General features: G+C 39.6%; 1 protein-coding gene and 1 long non-coding RNA gene across 4 annotated transcripts; both read right to left on the reverse strand.

Annotated features, from left to right (window-relative positions):
- Positions 1-3,471: 3,471 nt before the first annotated feature.
- On the reverse strand, positions 3,472-10,825 carry LOC129349089 (uncharacterized). 3 transcript variants are annotated; one of them, XR_008601943.1, is made up of 4 exons: positions 10,640-10,825; positions 9,641-9,741; positions 5,755-7,791; positions 3,472-5,650 (listed from the first exon to the last, which is right to left on the reverse strand). It is a non-coding gene; the product is annotated as an uncharacterized LOC129349089 (long non-coding RNA). The 3 variants fall into 3 exon arrangements; XR_008601942.1 differs by having other exon boundaries at positions 3,473-5,655; XR_008601941.1 differs by lacking the exon at positions 3,472-5,650 and having other exon boundaries at positions 5,695-7,791.
- Positions 10,826-16,206: 5,381 nt separating this feature from the next.
- arrdc3a (arrestin domain containing 3a) lies at positions 16,207-23,930 on the reverse strand. The gene is made up of 8 exons (XM_023273682.3): positions 23,407-23,930; positions 21,504-21,585; positions 21,224-21,371; positions 20,705-20,807; positions 20,345-20,601; positions 19,610-19,766; positions 19,350-19,492; positions 16,207-19,223 (listed from the first exon to the last, which is right to left on the reverse strand). The coding sequence occupies exons 1-8, from the start codon at positions 23,684-23,686 to the stop codon at positions 19,155-19,157; spliced, it is 1,239 nt and encodes a 412-aa protein (XP_023129450.1). The 5' UTR covers positions 23,687-23,930; the 3' UTR covers positions 16,207-19,154.
- Positions 23,931-23,981: the final 51 nt, after the last annotated feature.

Consider the following 23,981-nt stretch of genomic DNA (forward strand, 5'->3'; position numbering starts at 1 on the left):
AAAGCTAACTCTCTCCAACTTCTGGATCTCTTGAGTTGCTTGTTGTTAAAATATCTTGCTAGAGGTGCTGAAGCTCAGAAAGTCTGAGATTTTTGTTGAAAATAAGCTCATTCTCAAGTCTTATCTGAATTGTCCTCTTTTGTTTGAACTTTCCCTAAACTTAGGAGTTAATGACAGAGCAGCACATCCAGACTCAGTCTCATTTATATAGAGATTAAACTTCAGTGTCATTCATTGATGTTAAAGTGCAGTTTTTCAAATGTTTGTTGCACATGCTCCCGACCAAACCAGTCCAGGTGGAAGACGATGTGAAGAGAAAGCTCCAGAGGATGAATATCACACATTTACGTTGGAAATAAATGTCCTTTAATTAGACGTCATGCAAAAGTTGGATTTCCCTTTAATGATGTTCAAATCTTTGTTGAGTGTTTTGTTGATGTTGGTTTCTAAATGTTTTCTGACACTCGGCCCCAAAGATTAAAACCTTTTACGGCTCACAAGCTGCAACAATTCACACATTATCAGTTATCTTTCTGACTAAACTAAGATAAAAGTGAAAAACTGCCTGATTCCTGCATCATGAATGTAAATCTTTTTGGTTTTTATGACGGTAAACTGAATATATTTGGGTTTGACATTTTATAAACCAAAACAAGAAATGAATTACTGGAGAAAACAATCAACAGATTAATGGACAAAGAAAATGTGTTTTCCAACATATATGGCTGAATTACTCCAACATTACAAGATACATACAATTTTAATTCAATTTTATTTATATAACGCCAATTACAGGTCAAATTGTCTCAAGACGCTTTATATTTTTTTGTCATATTTAAAATATGACAAAGTAAGAAATTTAAACCTCTTGACTAATCCAGTTTATTATTTGGTTTTTAAGAGACTAATGGACAATTAAAATAAGTTTCTCCACTAAAACTAATAAACATGAGGTCAAGTAGAAGGAAGAGTTTTAAATACTGCAGTCCCACGACAACAATAAAGTTTGTCAACAAAAACTAAATCTGCTGGTGGATTCCATTAAAGTCCTAATAAATGATAATAAAGTGTGATACTAAAGATTTGTGGTGCTAAAAATGTCAAAGTAAAGATATCAAGTTGAACATGTGGATGGAGGTTGATAAAAGTTGACCTCCATTCATTTCTCTGGAACCGACTCCATGGATTTTATGGATGGTGGTTAAAGACCTGCTCTTCTAGTGGTCTTCCTTCTAGTCGCTGTAAAAAGTCAGTCCGTCCTGGCCAACTTCAACACCTCTTCATGACAACTTGTTCTGCCTCTGACCTCGTGGAAACTCCAGAAACTGGGGAAAAACCTGTCGAGACTCGAACTCGTGGCGACTCGAAGAACTCGTGGCGACTCGAAGAACTCGTCAGGTGGGGGAAGGTGTGGTGGGTGGTGGGGGAGTAGAGGGGGGGAGGCCGCCACCCACCTTCCCGCCTACTCTCCGCCCTGACTCCACCCAGACTCCGCCTTGGCTCCACCCATGTGGTCACTTCAGGAACTACGATGCCAAAGGGACGACGAATTTATTTCTTTTCATCTGATCTGTAGCTCAGTGAGTTAAGGATTTGCCTGTGGAGCTGCAGGTCGCTGGTTCAAGACCAGACCCTTCTTAAATTTTTATCAAATTCCTGACAAAGACAAAGAAAGAAAATGCCGGTGGTGGGTCTTGAACCTGCGACCTTCCACTTGGTAGTCTGTCTTCTTATCCCCTGAGCTATTCGCTCAGATACTAATTCTTCTTTTTTTTGCGCATTTATCATCTAGTTTTTGTCGTTTTCGAGTTTTTTTTTAACTCGAGTCTCGACTCGACCGTTTTGCTCAGGAGGTTGGACTTCGGCCTTTGTTCTGGAGGGTGGAACCCTCAGTTCCAAGACTTTCCAAAGCCTCCACACCTCCCGAGTCCTCAGGACCTGAGCTTTCACACAGTCTGAGGGCTGAAATTTTCTAAGTCCCACAGTAGTTCTCTGTTAGATTGAACCTTCAGACAGTCTGAGGGCTGAAATTTTCTAAGTCCCACAGTAGTTCTCTGTTAGATTTAACTTTCACACAGTCCAAGGACTGATATCTTCTAAATTCCTGAGTACTTCTCTGTTAGTTTGAGCCTTCAGACAGTCTGAGGACTGAAAACCTAAAAGTTCTTGAGTAGTTCTCTGTTAGTTTGAACCTTCAGACAGTCTGAGGACTGAAATTGTAAAAGTTTCTCAGTACTTCTCTGTTAGTTTGAACTTTCTAGTTAACAGAAGCCTTAAAACTTGTGACCATGAGTCTTGATTTCACATTTAGACCATCCGAGTTCTTCTCAGACCTTCACCTGTGGGTTTTTTAAGAAATCCTTAACAAACTTTGATTCTCTTCACTGAACAGTAAAGTTTGTGGAGATCAGAAGGTAACATTAGTTTGATCAATGCCTTCAACTACTAGTAGACTTTATCTGGAAATCAGTTTTCTGAAATGAGTTCTTAGTAAATCTGTCCACAATCAAACCAAGAACATAGAAAGAGGAAACGTTTCAAGAAACAACTTGATGTTTTCATTTCAGACTAAACTCTTTAAGGCCATTATCTGTTTTTGCTCTTTTGATCATTTTATTGTTTCTTCTGTTTAATTTGATCTTCTAAAGTCTAACTGGTGTCTTTTCAAATGTTTTGTCTTTAGTTTGATTCTTCTTAAATGTTTAGTTTTGCTCTTTTCTCACCTTTTATTCTTTTCTAATGTCTGATTTGATTTCCAAATGTTTTGTCTTTTTAATGTTTGTTGTTTTTTCAAATGTTTTATCAGCTTGTTTGAAAAATTTCCTTTTCTTTCCCCGTGTTTAATTTTTCGATTAAATCTTCAAGGTTTTTCTTTTTAAATGTTTTACCACCTTTTAATGTTTAATTTTCTTTTTAAATGCTTCATTGTATTTTCTGTTTAATTCCTATTTAAAGTTTTATTGTCTTTAAGATTTAATTTTCTAATTAAACATTTAATTTTTAATCCAATGTTTTGTCTTTTTAAAGGTGTAATAATCTAATTCAATGTTTTATATTTTTTTTAAATGTTTAATATTCTTATTGTTTAATTTTATTTTTTAAATGTTTAATTATCTAAAATATTTCATGTTTAATGTTTCATATATTTGTTAAAAAAATTTTGTTTAATTTCATAATTACATGTTTTGTATCTTCTGTTTAATTATTTAATTAAATATTTTGTCTGTTTAATATAATTGTATTTAATGTTTAACTTTCTTTTTAAAAGTTTTGTTGTATTAAATGTTTATTTCCTTTGATTTAATTGCTTTTTTTAATGTAGTTTATTTCTTTAATCTTTTTTTTCTGTCAAGATTTTAACCTCAAGCTGAGAAACGAAACAAACCCTTAAATCACAATGAAAGTACTTCTGTTGTCACAATCATGAGTTAGTCAATTATTCAGTGTATCAATTCAGCTTTATTTGTTTAGCACCTTTCACACAGATGACAAAACAAAACAAGCAAAGACAAAAAACTATGCTAAAACTATGATTAAAACTCAAAAACATATTTTTAAAAAAAGATTTAACATGGCAATAAAATATGTTGTGTCCAGGGGATGGAGGGAGTTTATTGAAGTCTTCTTGGGCTCACATGGCAAATCATTTAAAATACAAACTTGATATTCAGTCTAAGGAAACTGCAGAATGACAGAAGAACCAACAATATCTCCTGTTTTCTCCTTTAATGAGTCGATTCTTCTTGTGCTTTCAGACCAAAGAACTACAGACTCTTCACGACCTGCTCAAACTCTTGGTACAGGACCTCACCACACGGGTCAAGAAGGTTTCCATCTCATTTCAGCTCTGAAGCTCACCTTCTCCTGCTCAAACTGCTGACAAATGTTTCTGCTGCTCTAAAGTCTGGTCTCCAGAACTTTCTAAAAACTCTCAAAGTCTCTTCTGCTGCAGGTTGCTTTGTAGAACTGTTGCAAAAAACCTCACTAAACCACATGGAGGGGCCTCAAGATAGTCGTCCAAATGAAACCGTACAAAAACCAAACTGGCACAACCCAAACGCTAAAGTCTCCTGCAGTCTACCAGAGAAGCTCTGAGAACAGAGAATCAGGACAGGAACTCTTACCTTCTGGACAACCAACGTTGGTTCACAAACAAGAATACAGAATGTGTCTGACCAAAAACCTCTAAAGACTCACTACAGCCAAGATAAAGACACAACTCAGCTGCACCAAATCCACTAATCATTGCACACATTAGCACCATGTGCTAACTGTGGCTAAAGAACCCCATTTACCAAGACAACTATCCAGTACAAAGCCCTGAAACACATTAAAGACGATTTTACTACTGGAAGCTGCAAGCCAACACCTAAAGAACGACCTAAAGCAACGTAGCCAAACCCATTTCAGTGGTGAAGAGAAACAGAGGAAATGTTTGACAGCAGCTAAATAAAGCAGGAGGACATTGAGCTGCTCAGGTGTTCCTGATAACACCTAGCTGCTCAGGTGTTCCTGATAATACCAAGCAGCCACCTGGACAGCCAATAGGAACACAGCTTACTGGAAGTCCAAAGGGCTGGGTTAGTGAAGGAAATTTAGTTTAAAGTTGAAGCAGAAAGTTCACAAAGAAAGTTGAAAACCACCTTCTGATACCTGAAATCTCTGAGTTTTCACACAAAGAACGCCTGAACATGTCAAACTTGTTCCATAGTAGAACCATCATTGTAAAAACGTCATAGTATGGTGTGTTGCTCAAAAAACATTACGACCCGGCTGTCTAGGGTCACCGAGGAGCAACACAAAAACAGGACAAATGCTGGTTTCCAGGGGGTTAGGAGGCTATTTATTTGAAAGAGGAAGTTTACAACAAGACCAAAAAATCTTGGTGTAAAGGATTATTCCACCTTAAATGTAGGCCTAAAGGATGGTTTGGAGTAATATTCTACTCTAAAATCTTCCAATGTAGACCTAAAAGGTTGATCTGATGGTATATTCTACCCAACATCCTGGAACATTTACCTAAAAGGTTGGTTTAATGGTATATTCCCAGAAGAACCCTTGAACATTGGGCTTAATGGTATATTCCACCCAGAATACCAAGAAGTCAGTGTAAAAGAAACGTAGACCTAAAATGTTTAAAGGAATATTTAAACTGTTATTTTCATTATTTAATAATCTGTTATCAGTCAGAACCCTGGCAAACTTATTTTCTTCAGTTTTTTTTCAGTGGAAGTCACAAATAAAGGAGCTCTTGGTTTTTCCAAGCGTTGAGTCCAAAGCTGCTGTTTCAGCACAGATACGTTCACATGCATCCACAAACCTCTCAGCACTCAAACACCCACAGACAGGAGGCCGGCTGGACCGAGGCTCGGCGGCATCCTCAGACCCACGAGTCGGGGAGTCGCTGAACTTGTTGGTCTGGTTTGAAGGCCTCCATGTGGTCCAGTAGAAGTCCACATAGTCAGTGTTGGCTTTGAACCACAGCGACTGGCCACCATCAGGTGGACCGGCTCGTCCTCGTAGGGCTCCTCCTGTAGCCTTGAGGGGACCACAGGAACATTCAGTAGCTGTTGGAGTTCTTCCTGTCAGGCTCGTGGTAGAACGGCTCTGAAGTATCTTGTACTTGTCTTATCTGGAACAATCTAACAGCCTAAACTGTTAACAGTGGTGTAAAGAAGCAAACACAGGCATAGATTAGGACTCAAACTAGATTTATTTTAGAAAACAAATCAACTTAGAGGCATTTGTTCACACATGTGGCTGAATAGGAGGCCGTCCAATCAGATTCAAGGTCTTCACTCTGTAGGTTGTTTGTTTGGTGAGACTCTTGGACCTCCATCAGCTGACGTGGATGTTTGATGGTCTTCCTCTCTAGTACCAGATGATTCATCCATGAATTCAGCAGCTACAGACTGAAATGAAGCTCATGCTGCCGTTATTGAATTCCTGTTCCAGATCAAATGTTCAGAGCTCACCTTGAATGCAGCGGTCTGCTGTCTGATAGTTTTTCTCATTGTAGTCTTCAATAAAGTCTTTTTCCTCGTGTAAGGATGTGGTCAGACTCTTTCTTAGTCGCTGCAGACGTCCCTCATTGTGCATCTCCAGAGAAGAAACAGAAAAACTGCTCACTGCTTCAGCATCAAACACTCTCCAGCATTGAGTGTGTTTAGGAATTCATTCATTGTGTTGTGAACTTTGAAGGAGCAGAAACTTTACAGCTGCCAAAGATATGAGCTCCAATTCTGGATGTTTTAGGAAATGAAGTTCATCAAATGAACGCTTGATTTTTGCTGATAACTCTCATTAAATTACTGAAGAAATCTAACATAAAAACCTGTAAACTCTCAGGCAGCTTTTGTTAAAGTTTGTCTATAATTCTATTATCATGTTCTGGAACCAGGACTCTGCAGAAGTTCCTTCAATCAGATACTTGTGTGTTTCTATTTAAGGCCTCAGGTTTGAACGTACAGCAGAGGATTAGAAAGGAGTGATTTTAATATTGAAATCAGTCCAGTAAATGTTTGGCGTGAAAATTATAAAAATTTTGATTTAGATAGATTTGTGTTAAATAATATTGTAGAGTCTCACTTAAATATATCCAAATGAGTTCAGTGTATTTACATTTTATAGAATATTTGATTTCTTACTCTCAATACTGTAGGGTCTGACCCTAAATATTATAATAATGATGTCAATTTAAATAATATTTTAGTGCAGAGTCATAAACTTTAATCAGCTAAACTTACATAATATCACTGTACAATCTTCAATTCATATTATTGAGGTAAATTTACATAAATCATGATATTCTAGAGTCTTAACTGGAATATTTCTAACATTAATCTTTTTTGTATTGTGCTGATAAACAACAATAACCCGACTTTCAGATAATATTTGTTGTCTGTGATTGTGAGACTAAATTCCTCCACATTCTGGAACCGGACTGCATTTCCCAAAATGGAAACATGGACAGAATTTAACACTCATGTATCCATGGCAACGCTAACATTTCTGCTTCTTACCAAAGTTCACAACACAAGTAAAGATTTTAATGTAAAACTTCAGGGATGACTGCTAACCATAAGTATTCTGATCAATACTTCATGATCAACATCAGGACAGATGTTACAATTCCAGCTGTTGCATTAGACTGCAGTTATTCACAGAGAAATTTAAACATCACATTCCTCATGAAAACTAGATGGGACTTTTATTAAATAAAGTGTTGGTGAATAAACAGTGTAAAAAGTGCAAAGCAGCTCCATTAAATCAGGAGATGTGAGACTTCCACAGCATGGATCACCATCTGCTGTGTTGATTCATAGCCGAATGTCAGAATGAACTGAGATAGAAAAGCTGCTTTGAGCTGCAACATTACGGTCTGACAATCCAACACCATCACAGTTTTCATCTGGTTGTTTTGCTTCAACATGCTGTGAAGTTCAGTCTTTACCTGAATCAATACAGAGATTCTATTTTCAACCAAGACTGGAATAAAAATTAGAATGTTATGAGGTTATTAATGCAACTAAATCCTTTCAGATGGAAGGATTTACTTCTAAGTTCTAATTCAAGTTTCAGTTGGAGCACATTGCATTCACAAAGAAAAACAGCGAAACCTTCATAGCAACATTTAATAAACCTAAAGCTTCCCTGTTAGCACATTGGTGGAGTTTGTTACTGAGCATCTGAACCTTAAATCCAGTGAGACCAGGCCAGTCCAGGCCAGTCAGAGAACTTCAAGACCTTCCATCAGCTGGACCAGATGTGGCATCATCTCCCTCTGAACATCTGGATGACAGGAGAAAAGACAGAAATCAAATACAGATCACAGAAATACAATTTATTCACTTTCATCATTTTATAAAAGTAGCATGAACTTTATTAAAACTTGACAACATCAGTAATGAAAGTAAATATTTTTATCTCGTGTTGAAGCTAAATTTAAGGTCAATTTTAATGACAGTTTATCCTGAGAGGAGTGAGAATGGAGCTTTTCTTTCCTTTTTAGAATATTCCCTCAAAATATTCTGTTTATTATTGGCTTTAGAAGCATTTTACTTTACTTATTTACTTTTAGATACCTCAGACTGATGCACTTTGCTGGTTTGCAGATAATTTCATGTACAATGACAATAAAGATCTTCTATTATAACATACTGCTAAAACAAGAACTGCAAACCTTCTCAACCATCTCTCAGGCTGCAAAATTCCAACTGCGACCAAGAATTATCTGATGTAGTTATTATTATAATCTTTACTGAACCAGCCCTGGAATTAATAAAAATCTGTATATGGATATGATTTTCTCTGATGGGACCACTATGGAAGCCGTAGTAATTATTAACTATCCTTTGAAGGGAAAGATTAGATCTTCATTCAGGTGGCTAAAAAAATGCTCTCCCTTAAAAAAAAAAATGCATACAAAAAAGTAAATCTCTTCTGCACTGCACACATACTACACTTTTGTATAACTCTGGATGTCAGAGTAAAGGCAGACAGATCCACCAATCAGCCACAACATTCTGACCACTGACAGCTGAAGAGAACAACATCCATCATCTTGTTCTAATGCAACATTCTGCTGGGAAACCTTGACGTTCATGTGGATGTTTGACATGTACCACCACCTAAACACTGCAGGACAAACAACCCCCTAGTCTCCATGGCAACAGCAGTCCTTGATGCCAGCTGCCACCCTCAGCAGGACAAACTAAAACTGCTACTACAGGAGTGGTCCGAGGAACACGACAGAGCTAAGCTGTTCACCTGGGTTCCACACTCTCCACATCCAGATCTGATTGAGCATCTGTGGGATGGTCCAGGTTCAGCCTGGTCTAGGTAGGACCCACCCTGCAACCCACAGGATCCACAGAATCCACAGGACATCCCCAGAGGTTCTGATGAACCACTGGGTCAGAGGAGTTTTAGCAGCATAGAGGGACCAACACAGTATTAGTCAGGTGGTCAGAATGTTATACTGTTATATTGTCATGCTGATTATATGATCAGTAAATGTTACCATCAATTATAACGTCCACATTGATCAGGAAAAAAAAAAAAACTATCAGTTCATTCAGAAACTGTGGGGTTAAACCTAAAAACACAGACCTCAACAGCAGTTTGTTTCAAAGCAGAACACCAGCCGGTTTTCACTAAAGAAGTTTTAAGAGCAACAATTAAATGACAGTTTTGTTCTCATTAAGTTCAGAGTCAGCCAAAATAATGTACACACGTCAGGAAAAGAAAAACTTTTATAAATATTTCATTTGTATAAGTACTTCTACACATATAGATTCCTCTTTCTAAGTTTGATCAAATCATGATAACTCTGTGTCCTGTTGTACGAAGTTTTCCCAACAGATGGAATTACCCTCATGAATGGAGCATCAACAAGTGATGTCTACAACACAACAGAAATGTCTGGAAGCCAGTGGCCACCACTTTGAGCACCTCTTGTAATTGTAGAGGCCAAAGATAACTTTTATTAATCTCGTGATGTCTGAAGAAATTTGGTATTGAAATATTTATGCAAGTTTTTCTTTTCCTGATGTGTGTAAACATTATTTTGGCTGACTCTGTATGATGGGTTTCTGACAGGTCACCAGCCAACAGCTATTTATAATAATGACAAACATACCTGCATTCTACAGGAGTGATTTTCCTCATGTGCAGGTAAAGATGTGTGAGGAGCTTAGAGATGACAGGAGCAGGAGTCATCCTCACTAATTCAGCTTCCACCTAGAAACAGAAAGATCACAAAGAAACACACTGATCTACTCTCAAACGTTCAACCTCACAGCCTCAAAATATCTGTTTAGGAAGTGTTGGGTTTCTAAATTCTGCTGAAAGCATTGACAGACATTCTCTTACAAGGTTGAGTAAAAAGCAGCCTGTCCTCTGAGCTACTGAGAAATTTTCCTGAACAAAGTTTCTACATGTAAATCAGCTCAACAAAAACTAAAGCCTCAGTCAGAGATAACAGGTATCGCAAATTATAAAGCACTTTCTTTGTTAACTCAGACTTTCTGCTTCAACCTCACATAAAAAGGGGAGTTTAACTCATCAGGTGACTGAAAATGAACAGCTTGTGCAGTTCTAGATCCAAAAGTAGGATGTTTCAACTCATGTTTTACTACAAATACATGCAGTAATAAATAAATACAATGGCTGGTTGTTAGTTTATTCACTATTAATGTCATTTTATATACTGGATTGAACTTGAGCAGTGGAAGAGACAAGGAATTTAATGAAATTATGGAGATTCAGAGAGGTAATGTTGCGCAATGTTAAGCGCAGTTTAAGTCAAACCAGCTGAATGATAAACTTCAGTGCAGCTGAACGGGTTTCAGTTAACCTTAAAGTGAAATAACTTTTTTAACAGCTAAAATATACAGCAGAGAAATACAGGTTGAGAAGGTCATTCTAATAATGACGGACAGCTGTGGCAGCAACTAACACAGGTGTTCAGCGGTAAGTTAGCCACCTGTGTTAATTAGCCTGCTAGCTAACTTAGCCGCTTAGCTAGCTAACGGGTCCGGACCAACTGCTCAAACACGACAAAACACAACTCTTCACAAGTCGCTGACTTAACGTACAACAAAATAACGCTACTGGTTAGAAGTATTTATCTTCTTACCGTGTTTTACTCCAAAAACAAGGTCAACAGCAGCCAGAGATGCTACCAGACGTGCAGACCATAGATACACACAGACTAGATACGCTAGCGCACTGTCTTCTATCTTTGGTCTGACCAATCACTGCTCTCTGGCTCCGCCCTCTGAGATTCTTGTTGTCGTTTGGCTCCACACTTGCTGATGACCACTTCCGGTCTGAGAAAATGAAAAAACGACCTTTTTTCGTTTCTGTCTCTTACTGATTTTACTTTCTTGTTATTCTAAATATAAAACGAAAATCAAAGCATTTAAAAAAAAAAATCGTATATCCCTTTTTGATCATGAAAAGGAAAAATGCTTTGTATTTCAATTTTAATTTTCGTATTTTTAAACGAAAATCAAATAAGCACTCGTTTTTTATTTTTCAATACCCGTTTCAGAACGGAAAATCCAATTACCAGATCCGTACACGGACCTACACGGTACACTAATTCGCTTTATGTTGTGCGGTAAATTTTGAAAATAGAAGCAGGATGGTAATGTCAGGCTGACTTTGTTTTTCTCCTTGGGTCCGTGTCACATAAAGTATCCAAAGCCATCACTCTTTGTGACATGATTATGGTAAGAAATGTCTCGTATGGTGCTGCAGTGGCCATCAAAGTGGCTTAAGCTTCTGCATAGATTCTCAAACATATCCAGTGATGAGATGGGACTTAAAATGGAAACTACAGGCTTGAAAGAAAACAATATGGATGCACAAAATGCTGCAGATGACAAATGCAAGGAACGTGAAAGGGAAGAGCGAGAAAGGAATCGGTCCAAATGCAATGTGTCAAAAAAGAACTCTAGGTGACTCTTTCCCCTTGTGGCCTGGCTCTGGTAGGATTTTTAAAGTATGTAAAATATTGCACTGCGGGAAGGGATGAAGGTATGAGCTAAAGAGCATAGATGACATCCTGCCTGTGCAGCAAAATAGTTATAGACTATTTAATCCCTCCGCAGCCTGAATAACACAAATCAAACTGATGTCATTCGTCTGTATGTGTTTTGCATGACTCTCAGTTATAACGGACAGTTTAAGGCTGGATTCACAAGTGCATTTTATAGATTTAGATTCTTTTTTACAATTAAATGATACCTAATATATTCTTTACTACCTTGAACTAGACCATTACTTTTAATAACTTGCCTTTTGGCCGTTGCCAGTTCTCCAGTGGGAGAAAAAAGAGGTGCAAACAGTGCAGGACTTCTCCCAGCAGTAGTAACAGCAAGGTCTTGAACTTGTGGTGCTGTGTAGAGTTGCAAACATGCCAGTGGAGTGGACTGGAGTGCAGTGTGAGTGTGCGTGTGTGTGAGTAATACATGGTTAGAGGTGGAATGCTGACCACGCTGGGACTTTGGTATGGCTGGGATGGGAGTCCTGGCATGAGAACATAGCACACTGTCACTCTGGCTATCAAGTTCCCCTCCATGCTAAACATGGATCCACAACAATCCAGAAAGCTCTGCTGAGGACATTTAACAGGATTTTCAATTAGCGCCATCATCATAAATTATACTTAGTCTATGTTTTAAGGCAACTGAAACAGTTAACTCCAGCTCTTTCTTTTAAAAATCTACAACTGCACACTCATGCACTGCAGAGAAAACATGACACATCATCAGGGTGAGGACAGACTCTGGAGACTTGAGGCCGAGATTAGAAGAGGAATCTGACATCTGTCTTTCATGGAGGAACTAACTTAGAGTCCAGTGGTCTAAAAACTGACAAGTGTCATATACAGTTTATGTGCAGCAGCTGCTGTCAACATGCATGCACGTTATCGATATTCATTTAATTCAGGCTTATGCATAAAGAAGGTTAAGTATGAGTGCTGACAGATACGAGATGTAAAGATAAAAGGTCTCCTTGAGGTTCATATATGTTCTGTAGGTCCTGCTTTGTGTCATTGTATATTATTCTCCTTTTCAGCAGTCTGATGTGGCGCATTCAGCAGAGGTAAACAACTTGTTCCTGGCAAGGTCAAAAAACAGTGCGGCTTTCAGGGACGAAAAAGCAGCAGCCTCTGCTGTCAGACTCCTCATGCAGAAGTGTTCCAAACTGGAATGAACCAGCTGACAAGAAAAATTATGGAAAAAAAGCCCTTGGAGAAAAAAGAAAGAACATCACTTTGCCCCTCTGTGTCCGTGCAGTCTACCAGTTCTACCTCTGTTCCTTTCTTTGTGCACAGCAATGAAAGCAAATGAAGAGCTGGCTGTAGTTCTGCGTAAAGGAAAGGGGATGTTAAAAAGTTCAGGACTCATAATGTTCTCTGATGTACTTCTATACAGAATGTATGAACTAAATATTTCTTTTTAAAAGTCACTGCATCAGTCCAGATTCTGTAAGGTCTCCCTATACTCATAAAAATGTGTTTTCATCTTTGTTACCTCAATTGGATTTTTCAGCTTCACTGTGCAGAATGATGTATGTGCAGATCATGACAATAGATGGTTACTTCCACATTCATCAAAGGGGAAACCTAAAAACATGTATGGACAGATATGGTTTGTGACAGCACAACTAGTTTGGGCAGGTAATGATGGTGTAACACACGTGTGATGTAGAAACGTGAAGCTTCCAGTGTACATACACTGAGCATGACACAACTTGAGTCCAGCGATTAAAATTTTGAAATTAAAAATGTATTTCTATGGTCATGCAAAGATCGACATTATATCTGACATTCATTAACATCCAGGTAACAAGAACAGAATGATGACGCTTATTTACATTAAGTTGCTCTTTAAGAAGTATTCTTCCATTAAAGAGGCTGTGGGGAGGTTTTACTTATCCGAATGGAATCTTAAGACAATGATTGTTGTATGCTGCAGTGATTGCAAGACCCTGTGAGGCAAGTTTGTCATTTGTGTTACTGGTTGACAATAAAATGGACTTGACAGAGAAGCATGTAAGTTAATGATAACTAAACAGTAGCTACTTTCTGGTTAATTATCAGCTGCAGAGGTTCAGCTGCTTCTTTTAAGGGGCAGGCAGTATGGCTTAGATGACATGTCTGAAAAACAAATCACTAAAGGTATTAGTTGTAAGAAATCAGTGCAACTCACCTATGTATGATGATACATTTAGTGATGCCAGTGAACCAATAAAACACTTACATTTACTCTATTTCTTTGATTTTAATAAAACAGCAGTCAGAAATTTCAATTTGTCACATATCCTACACTATTAAGCTCTATCCCTCAATCTGGATCTTTTCCATATAACTTTTTCAGTAGTAGTACTGTTTGCTCCATTGTTTCAAGGAATGTGTGGGTTCACATCACTGTTGCTCTCCATGCCTCATTGCAGAGATATGTGAGTGTGTGTGTGTGTGTATTTCTATTATGTCACAGTGATGATGTGGCACTGGCAAGCAGGCGTACAGGGGCCTCAGTCCAACCCTCCACATCCATTCTGAACGTGCCTGGTCACACCAAGCTGCCGGGAACCTCTGGATCACAGGGGGCTTCTGGGTAGTGGGATTAGCTGGTGAGAGGAAACAGCTGAGGCCTGTGTAGTGTCAGCACTTGCTAATCAACACTCCCACTGCACACACATGCATGTACACTGTCACAATCTACGCTCTCCCTCAATAATCCCCTCCTCCCTTTTTTTTTCAATCGACAGGGGTCAGGCACCCACAAAGGCCCGGGTCCACAAAAGTCAAAAGAGGCCGGTGGGGGAACTGAGGGTGGGAGTGGATGGGACAAAGGCAAACTAAAGTGCTTGGTCAAAGCTGACGGGGCTGCTGAGTCATCACTGAAGCTGGCTCTGACTGATCATTTGCAAAAACTCCCAGTAAAGCTGATGAGCTGTATCTTTGGATTAAACATGCCAGTTTTGGGTAAAGGTTTAGCTTTAAGCAGCTCCTTCATTTCTTCTGACTGCACTTTCTACAGCTTCCTGCATCACAGAGAATGTTTAGATCTCAAAAACTGCAAGGTTCAGTTATGCAACTGCAAATGACTTTCATGCTTTTTCAGAGATCATTTTGTGCATTTTGTTCCAGCTTGACCTACGAGACGCTTTCACTCACATCCAGCATGATCGAATTTGCTGAGCTCATTCGTGCATGTGTGCTTGTAGTTTGCAAAAAGAATCAATTAGAATAAATCCGTGCTGACGTAATATGTAAGTCGATACACTACGAGTGAAATTGATTGACTGGCCATGAAATAGAGTGTTCAACATAATAAATAGGTCGTATGTGGACAAACTCTTACGAGAATGAGAGCAGCCGTGTTTGAAGTTAGAAAGATGCAACCTGTGCAAGTAAAATGTTTGCCTCAGCATGAAACAATCAAGAATTTCAGAACAACTTAGATTTGGCAGTGCAACTAATTAAAAACACAAAATAACTGTACAGAGGCAACCCACTTTAGTGCAAAAAACACTTGAGTGGAAAAGACTTGTGACCCTTACTGTGAAAACAAAGACCTGAGTGTAGTAACATTGTATGTTCAGATTGTGAAAGATTTTAAAAACATGGTTAGCACGTGTAAGCCTAATGCTCATATGCTTTTCCCCTAAAGCAGGCCAGTATGTCCTCCCTCGGACATGCATCATTTAGCATGGGTCAATAAATCATGTGTTTTGCAATACGTCCACTTATATGGCTGTGGATCATTTGGCCTGAAGCCACCAGCTTATACTATGTAACACTGGGAGTTTCCTGGACAGGGCTTCTGTGAGTACATAATATTTTTTGAAGGGTGCAAGATTACAATGGCTGCATTTTTACACTAGATCATTGAATATGGCTTATCCCAAATGCACATGTATGTTAAAATATCAATAGCACACACCTGATTTGAGGAACGAGGTGAATGCCCTGTTAAGAACTTTAACATTTCATTTCACCAGTAGAGTCAAATAAGCTCAAAATGCAAGGTGAGCAGATCCTTGGTCAATTATTTAGCACTCTGTGTCACTCTGAAAGGAAGCAGTCACATTATTCGCTTAAGCAGTACTTAAGCAAAGAGAAAAATCCATCTTTTTCTCTTGTTTTTGCTCTGAGCAATAGCTTGCAATGCCACAGTGGGTTAAAAATAAATAAGGTGTGTTTTTAAACTTAACTGGTAATATGCTGCCACTGATGACAAGAGTGAGACAGAACCAGTTTAGACCTTAGTGTTTTTCATCTTTCTGCCTACAAAACTAGGTGCTGTTTTTGAACCACCTCTAGGGGCAGTGTTGTTCTACTTTTTAGAGATAATCTGTGTCCAGCAGAGCCAACCTGTGTGCTTCTAAAACTCTCATGACCCACTTAAAATAGGATTTCTTTCAGAGTAAAGCATTGGATAATGATTAATCTTATGTAGCTTCCTCTTAACTTTGTTTGCTTTTATGTTGAAGAGATGTTTTGTTGCAAATCTGTCACAAAAACATCACATCATCAAAATGTGATGGTCTGTCATAACAATCGTAAATACATTTATAATTTATTTATACCAATTCCAATACATTTTTTTGGATATATGCAGGATTTTTTGGTGCATCCGTATCCCTGAGTTCAATCTGGGCACAAATATTCACATCAGAGTCCACTGTAATTTAGAAGAAAATGTTTATTTAAATCAAAAGGAAGAACTAGACAATAGGTTAAATCATTCCGAACATAGTATATTCATAGAATATCTATACGTCATCATGATTAACAGACAAAAAAAGATTTTAAAAAACATAAAAATGGAGAATGAAGAAAATTCAGTGAGTAATATTGCACTTTGTTTCTAAAATGTTTCAGATCCCATCTCCCAGGTTCTTTATCTCTGAACATTTCAGGTCCTGCCATTATTAGGTCAGGAGTTTAGCTTAGTTTTGACACTGGACTACTCTGTGGCCCAATCAAATGGACTGTGGAATTGACCAACCTGAAACAAATATGTAAGCTTATTCATTACCAAGTAGCTTGATTCAGCTTCCCTAAGATAAAATCCAAACAAAGAACTGCAAATAACATGAGTTTACAATAGAAGAAGTGGTTTGTCTGCTATTCCATGATACCTAAAAGGTTCTTGGGGAGGAGGGGGGGAGGGTGCTGGTCAACAGCTGCCACCCCCAGGCTGGAGGGGGATCAGATAGGTCAGGGAGACTACCTCAAGAAGGTTGCTTGTTAAATTAAAAAGCAACCTAAATCAATGCCCAGAAATACACAGAAAAAAAGATAATAGCCAACCCTCACCAGCTTCAGAAAAATAACACAATCAAGAGGCCTGTCCAAGATGTCATTTCGTTTTAAAAACACTTGCTTTAAAGGACTTTTTTTTTCTCTTCCCTTTTTGTCCTTTTGAATAAACACAGAAAGGTCTTAAACATACAGGTGTTCACAAACATAATAAACAAGAACAAGAGTTAGCATAGACGCTGAAAAATGAAGAATCATGATCAGGTCTTCTCTGTGTCAAGGCCACTAAGATAAGATCACTTTAATAATCTTCAGTTTGTCGATTACTGTCAGAAGCTGTATATTTAGTTGCCAGCTCAATCTTGATAGGAGCGTGCACACACTCATCACATACAAACTTGTGTTAGCTACGTTTCAAAATGTAAACTTAAGAAAAAAAAAAAAGAGGGTTACTATCTGAAAAAGATTGAATAATGCATGAACGTCCTACACAACACTGCTTTACCGAAAAATCCTTTACTATTACATCGTTAGTACCAAATGGGTTTTCTCCAGACCTTCACCCTTGAATGCCATTTTTTCCTTATTTTCTTATCAAAAAAAGTGCTGCTTATTTTCTTTTGACTATGTCAAACCTCTGTTACAGCTGGTCTTTTATCTTTAATGAGTTAGAAAACCAATGTATTACTCATTTCAGTCTACTACTACTTGTTCTGACCAGTTTAAACAGAAGTTTAACAACGTCCCCAGCTTTTCACTTGTGCTGGGTTTGCTTCTTTAATGCAGAAACAGTCTCATTCCTCTTTTTATAACAAGCATTCTGGCTTCACTGGTCTAGTAAACGCTAACTGGTGGTTGGATGAAGTGGGCAAGTGCAGCAAGACAAAAAGGGAATGTGATTCATCTCAGAAAGCTGCCTTGCTTCTCTGCAGGTCTGTTCTTTCGTTTTGGTAGTTTAAAAAAAAAAACAAAAAAAAAACTCATTGTTAACAGTGCAATTTTTAAAAAAAAAATACATTTTTTTTTCTCTTTTTTACAACCGTTTGGCAAGTGAGAAGACCACCTGAGACAGTGCGTTTTGGGCAGTTATGCAAGCCTGGCTTGCCCTGAGATTAGGAGTAGAGGGGCTGCAGGCAATTAGGGTGAGTCCCTCCACAATGTACCAACTTCTGTCACACATGTGCATACACACTTTTCCGGTCAGCTGCTATTTGGAGTGGCAAATGCAGGTCTGCAACCCTCCTAGTCCAAATCCAGAGCAACCTCAAAACTGAAAAAAAGCTAAAAGCTATTCTGTGACTGGAGCTGAATACAAGAACAGAATAACAGAACAGAACTCAAGAGGAGGGAAGCCACACTTGGATCCAAGCTTCGGAGGCAACGTTTTAAAGAGCTTCCAGATGGGAATAGTGTGTTGCAATTGTTGTAAAAGTCCAGTCTAGTTGTTATTAGTCACCGCGGAAACGTTGTAATCAGCAAATGAAAATTCTTAAACAGCTTAAACAAATTCAGTGCATTGTTCTTATACTTTTCAGTCTTTTTTTTTGTTTTTCAAAAATCAAATCCTGTTCTCAGCGTTGCTCAAAGTTAGGCAGATGATAGCCTTAAAAGTTAAGCCTGCAGCCTCATAGTCTTAAGTCTGGTGCATTGCAAGGCTGAAACCAAACTATTAGTGATTTAAAAAAAAAAAAGAAATTAGCATTAAACAGAGCCACACAAGTCAAGTAAAGAATAAAATGTGCAAAACAAAATCCCAAATGAGACAGGAGGACCTAATCTTTGCTCTGTTGTTGACTGCCGCCGCTGCTGAAAGCTTTCATTCATACAGACTATGGTGGTTAGAACATTGCTGTTACTTTCTTCTCTTCATCCCATTTTCTTAAGGTGATTCTGCTGAAATCTGGACATGATTAGTCCTGCCCTTTGTGTGAGGAGCCATGTCCTTATGTGCCACGAGTACAGAAGAATCAAGGGTGAAGAGGAGCTTAGCAGGCTGAGCCTCGGTGATTCTTCGTCGTCATCGTCAATACTATCACCAGGGCTCTCACTACTTGGGGAGAGGGTTTCCATACAGACTGAATATGTGTTCATCTGTACATTTTCCACCCTCAGCAAGCTGACACTGGAAGGAAGCGACACCCCAAACCAGTGACTCCTGTTTCTCTCACTGAGGGGAGGCAGGAACAGATTTGTCCAACCCAATCCAACTGAGGGTAAGTCTTTGTTGGTTGACTGGATATTTTGTTTTTCTCTTGATGTCAACAGCATTTTGTGAATGCTGTTATCAGAGAAAACTAATCAAAGCTGAGCCTTGTGAGCAAGTTCCTTTGAGTTCCCCGAGACAGTCGGGGGAATTTCAGGGAGACCCTCAGCGTGATGGACAGGTGTCAAGCCTGCGCTCCTCTGTACGGCTGGCATGATCTGGGTTAGGATCAATCTGGATCAGGAAAGAGAAAAGGGAAAAAAAAAGGGTTATTTAAGGAAACAAAGCACTGATTTAATTAACTCTGTGATAGAAAGACAATTGAAACAAATGCTTTATTCTTTGTTGTTTGGTGCTTACCTCAGAGTACAGAGGGGGAGGTTGGAAGCGGAACTCATGAATGTAGGCAAAGAGAGGTCCGTCCAGTTCCTCGCGGGCTGCTGGGACATCCAGACTGCTCTGCCTCTGCTCTTCTGTCACAATTTCTGCATAGCTTGGAGGAGCTGCAAAAGAAAATGAGATGTCATTTCAGCATTCTTTGAAATTAATAATCCTGTATTTATTTAATAAAGTATTTAAAAAAAAATACACTTCAGCCATGAGAATGGGATCCAACCTACCCTCAGGCCTCTCAGGCAGACCCATGCCCAGCCAGCTCATGCTGCACTGGCTGCTGACGCTGGAGGTACGAGAGCCAAATGGGTGGAGAGGGATGGTCCCGATGACCAGGGGCAGGTTCAGGGACAGGTTTATCGCCCCAGGTATGTCCACATATACCTGAGCATGGACAGAACAATACCACAGTCATTAAAGTTATGCAAGTCATTCAAGGGTATAATGGAATAGGGCTAATAAAAGGCCCAAAAGCTGAGAATTCAGCACAAAATCCAACAGCTTTTTAATCTTCTAAAAACAGCACTACATTAGCCAGAGCTCTATAGGTTATTCAGTAGTTTCACAATATGTGGGTCTTGAGGTCGGTCACTTATGCAAGGTAGAGCCCTCGCCTGCTGTCTGGGTAAAGAGGTTATAAGCACCCTGAAGGCAGGTGTTGCCACAGATATTCTGGGCTAATGCTCTTAACTGCATGTGGAGATAACACCTGGTGAAATCCAAGGCACAGATTTGGCGATGTGAGCTGAGTCAGCCAGGTCCGTTACCAGGACAGATAACGGCTTACTAGGAAATATGGATTCTACGCTGCTAATGGTGCTAGCTAGTGGTGGTAATATGGACAAGTGTAGAATGTAATGAGTGCAGAAACCCTTAATCTCTGAACAAAGTCAGAGTGTAAGTGAATAAAAAGAGCATTAATGCTAAATGCTAGTAAGAGTCCGTGGGAGTGTAAGACTCACCATGAGAGAGTACTCCACTCTGATGATGCTGCAGTCCAGGATGGAGGGTGAGACAGGTGGGATCTTCAGCATCTTGCCGCTCCAGGTCTCAGTTTTGCCTGATGACAGAGACTCTCCCCGCAGGTTGGCCACCAACTGCTTGACCTCCTTCATCTTCCCTTTGGCATAGAAGGTCTGAGTCTGGTAGATGGCTGCCTTTGGCACCACCATGCGGGATGAGCAGTTCTCGATCTCAGCAAAGATCTGAATCGACTCTCCTAAAGAATTGTAGGAAAGTTAATTAAAGATACTCTTCGTTTATATCAAATGATTATCCATTTAACCAGTGTGTACAAGGTTAACAATCATAGCTATTCTCACCTGGGGTGTATCCCTTCCTTTCAATTTTGGCACTTAGGGAAATAGGACCTGAGGTGCAGAACCAACAGCAAAGCGTCTTGTCCTTTGTGCCGGCCTGTGGTGACTGAAGGGAAAAAACACAGATGGAATACTTAAAATCTGTAGAATTTTCCTTTATTTTGGCAACCAGCACTTCAAAAAGGGACGATCAGGCAGTTAATTTTGAACTGGCTTCTCTGCTGTTGCTATTCATAGTTAGAAATGGATTAGTTCTTCATTTGTACACTCAATATTTTTCCATAATTCAGGCTATACATGTCAAACCTGCTGACATATTTGTGAAAACATGAGGCCACCCACAACAGAAATGGAAACTTGACGTAAGGGATCAAAATGGCAAATTCTAATCCAGAGTTGCCCATAATTAGGAAAAACTATGTTGAGTATGAGTCATACTAAAGTTTTATTTCCTTTGTACAAACACTTCTGCCAAGATGAGAGGCATATTCCAAAAATAATGGCTGCTTTAGAGGAGCTTACCAGCAATAATGGAGTGTTGATGTCAATGTGCTCAAAGACTGTAAATTCCTTCTTGGTCTTCATGGGCAGGAGCCATGGCCTGTGGAGTTCTGCCTTTACCCAGTAGCGTACACTGCCATGCTTCCCTTCGAAAGAGGTAGCGAGAGGTCTGCATGGAAAATAAGAAAAGGAGGAGAAAAGAGAGAAAGAGGTTATGATAACTGCTAAAAAGCCATGCATGCTGCAGCCAAATAATGACGCCATTGATATCTGATCTCAAATGCAGCATTGGGACACTTACGTCTGCGGAAGCTCGAGGCTGAATGCATACTCATGTCTTCCTGAATGGATAGTGGTGAGTCCTTCCTCAGAGTTGTCATCGTCTGAAAAACAAGGAGGACAATATTCCAAACACATGTATACCATACCTGGGAAAAATGCTCTACGGAGACATCTGAAAGTCATACCAAAAAAACACAGGGTGGGGGAAGACAAAAGAGAATAAACGATTTTTACTATCATGTCTATCTGTGAATAAATTAATGTATAGAGAGACAAGCAGAATGTTTGGAGAAGTTAGGAGGTGGCAGAAACTGAGCTTGCAAGAGAGTGCTTTTGAAAGGAACAAAGAAAAAACATCCCGGAGGTCTCATTTTGAAGTATATATGGTGCAAATAGAACGACTATAAAGGGGGATGTCGGGAGACTATAAAATCCTAATCTGATGTTAAATAGGATAAAATACTTCTTGGCGATCTTACAGGAATTCACTTATTTGAGAAAAGAAAGGACGGTGGCTAGTTTTCAAGGAGGAGGGCTGGAGACGTTCGCGTCCGGAAAATGTTGCAAATATATCCAAATAGAATTTTATTTTTTCATTTACAACATAGTGAGTGCATTTAGTAGAGCTGGGGTGGACAGCAGGCCGGGTGTGCTTCTGCCAGCTCAGCACTCCCTCCCCCTAGCAGCAGCAGCAGCAGCAGCGGCCGTGTGGTAAACAAGTGCGGAGCTGTCAGTCAAACGGCAGACTCCAGCAGGAGGAGACCGGCCTAAACCGGTGTGAGCAGCTTCCCACAGCCGCGCTGCTCTCATTACGCATTCACTGTGCGACACCGCAGTCACTACTACCAGCCAGGAGAAAGACAGGAGCCTGCCCCTGCAACCGACTCTGATCATTTTCTACCATTCTAGCCTCATTTGAAATTGTTTTATATCGAGCCAGCACGGGAATGCACCCTTTTCCCTCGACTGGTTATCGCAGCGCTTGTTTGCAACACTGTTCTCCATATAAAAGCTGTGAAGAAAATTAAGCTAAACTGCCGTCTTTTCTTCATTTTTACAATTTCTAGCAACAGAAAGACGCCTGAAAATGCCAGCTAGCTTAACCTGGCTCACCTGCCACACACGTATTGACAGTATAACACCATTTGTGCCTGCAGACGCCTCAACCATCTCACAATGAGCCTCAATATTATATTACCTTCCAGTAAAACACACGTGGGAGTTAAATGTAACAATACAAGCACGGTTGAAACAAAAAGTATCTTTTTACAGCCTTTAATACGTGCAACAGTTCAGCCTCAGCTGCTCCTGTTTTGCTGCTTGTTTTTCTTAATTAAAAAGTTGCAGAATTTTCTGTCACTCTGCAAGACAATGATGTCATTGGCCACACATGAGCACCTCAGCCAATCACAGAGCGGCAAGAGGCGGAACCTGCCCATCGCCCCGCCCCCTCCCGGTCCAGTTTTCTGAACAGGATTGAACCGCTTTGAACAATAGGTGGAAACTTAAGAAAAGCTACAAAGAAACACCCAATATGATGCGGTTCTGCGATGAAATTTCCCAACCAAGCTTCACATACATCGCAGCAAGTCCCTGCCCTGTCGACCCGTGTGTTAAAACGAAAAAAATCTTCATTTTGCAGTTAATAATGTGCTCGAGCACAGATGCCCGAGCTGCTGTCATTCATTCTGACACCTTGACACAAACAAGCCAGGATGGAGCTGTATGGAGGTAATGTCATCCGATTTAAATTTCTACGCCATCAAACATTAAAAGCCACAATATTAAAGTTCAGCAACTTTTAACGATGCCTGTTATTTTCTTATCGCCACCTGCAACTGCATCTTCCAATGATTCCCCCAAAGAGCATCTCACAGCCAGTTTCTACTAAACTTCTGAGAAAGAAAACCAAATGCGCTTACCTCTCTCATGTCCAATTAAAATATCTTTGTGATTAAGATATTCCACTTCTTCTGTGTAGTTTTGCGTGTAGGCAGTGTTGGATCCAGCGTTTCTCGACTCAGTCCAACGAACTTTTGCAAATCCTTTTGCGTGGATTTTGAGAGATTTCACACGGATTTCTCCGGTGACTTCGATGATCACCCTCCCTGAGACGCAGTCCCCGCTGGAGAAAACGGGAACATTGCTGTCATTAAGACAGTCGTAGCTTACTGTGAAGCTCTTTACCTTTCCTAGCACCATGGTGGAAAGAGATAGGCTACAGAGACCTTGGAAATTTAAAAAAGGAGTCTATGAAAAAATAATCTCATAGGAAAAAAAGGGATGCAGTTTTTAGACACTGATCAGTATCTCTGCCCTGCAAGAAGCAGGAGGCACGATCAGTGGCTTCTCTGCGAGCAGTTCATTGAGATGAGTGAAGGCTGAATAACAGCAATGGATGCTGTTATCGTCCGCCTCTCTTCTTGTTGGTCTCCAGTCAAAGACAAGGAAACCCCCGGAGCTCAGCTCACTTTAAGCGACAGGCTGTGTGAAAAAC

Source organism: Amphiprion ocellaris, chromosome 6 (assembly GCF_022539595.1).
Source record: "Amphiprion ocellaris isolate individual 3 ecotype Okinawa chromosome 6, ASM2253959v1, whole genome shotgun sequence".
Lineage (NCBI taxonomy): Eukaryota > Metazoa > Chordata > Actinopteri > Pomacentridae > Amphiprion > Amphiprion ocellaris.